The sequence below is a fragment of the Sporobolomyces salmoneus genome, assembly GCF_050403485.1.
Source record: "Sporobolomyces salmoneus JCM6883 DNA, S_salmoneus_JCM6883_v1_ctg228, whole genome shotgun sequence".
Taxonomy (NCBI): domain Eukaryota; kingdom Fungi; phylum Basidiomycota; class Microbotryomycetes; order Sporidiobolales; family Sporidiobolaceae; genus Sporobolomyces; species Sporobolomyces salmoneus.
In genome coordinates, this window is record NW_027480935.1 from 1 (window position 1) to 671 (window position 671).

At 54.1% G+C, this 671-nt stretch overlaps 1 protein-coding gene across 1 annotated transcript; it reads left to right on the top strand.

Moving 5' to 3' along the window:
• On the top strand, nt 1-671 carry JCM6883_000276 (uncharacterized protein; the record flags this gene model as incomplete). The annotated part of the gene is made up of 3 exons (XM_076635757.1): nt 1-187; nt 255-386; nt 447-671. Coding segments are annotated over 3 exons (544 nt in total), but the record flags the coding sequence as incomplete, so codon positions are not given.

Sequence of the window (671 nt, forward strand, 5' to 3'; positions counted from 1 at the left end):
GCGGCAGTCGCAAAGGAACAAGCACTCAAGAAGAACATCAACCTAGGAGGAGGACTCTGGAAACGTCAAGCGAGCGATGATTCGATGAATGACGCCGATTTCTACGTCGACTTTGCCGATTCCGATTCCGATTCTCCGTCTGATTCGTCGACTTCGGATCCTGCTACTCAGGATGACTCGTCGGCGGGTGAGCGAACTTCTCTGCTCTCTCCCTTCTCGACTCTAAGCTGACTCTCCCTCTCTCTCGTTCTTAGACGCTGAAACTCCCACCGCCGACGATTCTTCTTCGCCCGATGACTCGACGACCTCTCCTGCCGCTGACGAATTGATTCCTCAAGATCAAGCCCTCTCTGAAGATGAAGCTGCTCCATCCGATGCCGATGCCGGTGAGTTCAAAGCTCGCTCCTCTTCATCGACTCAAACTGACTCGCTCTCTCGATCAATAGAGTACGATGACGGATCTTCTCCCGAGACTCCCTCGGACTGGACCCCAGACACTTCTGAAATCGAGGATTACCAACCCCAACCTTCCGACACTTCCGACTCTCCTTCGACTGACGAGTACGAACCCTCTTCCTCCGACTCTACCGATTCGAGTCTTACGCCTGAAGACGAACCCGCTCTCGACGACTCTTCCGCTCTCACTCCTTCAACCGAGACTGGGACTGAGA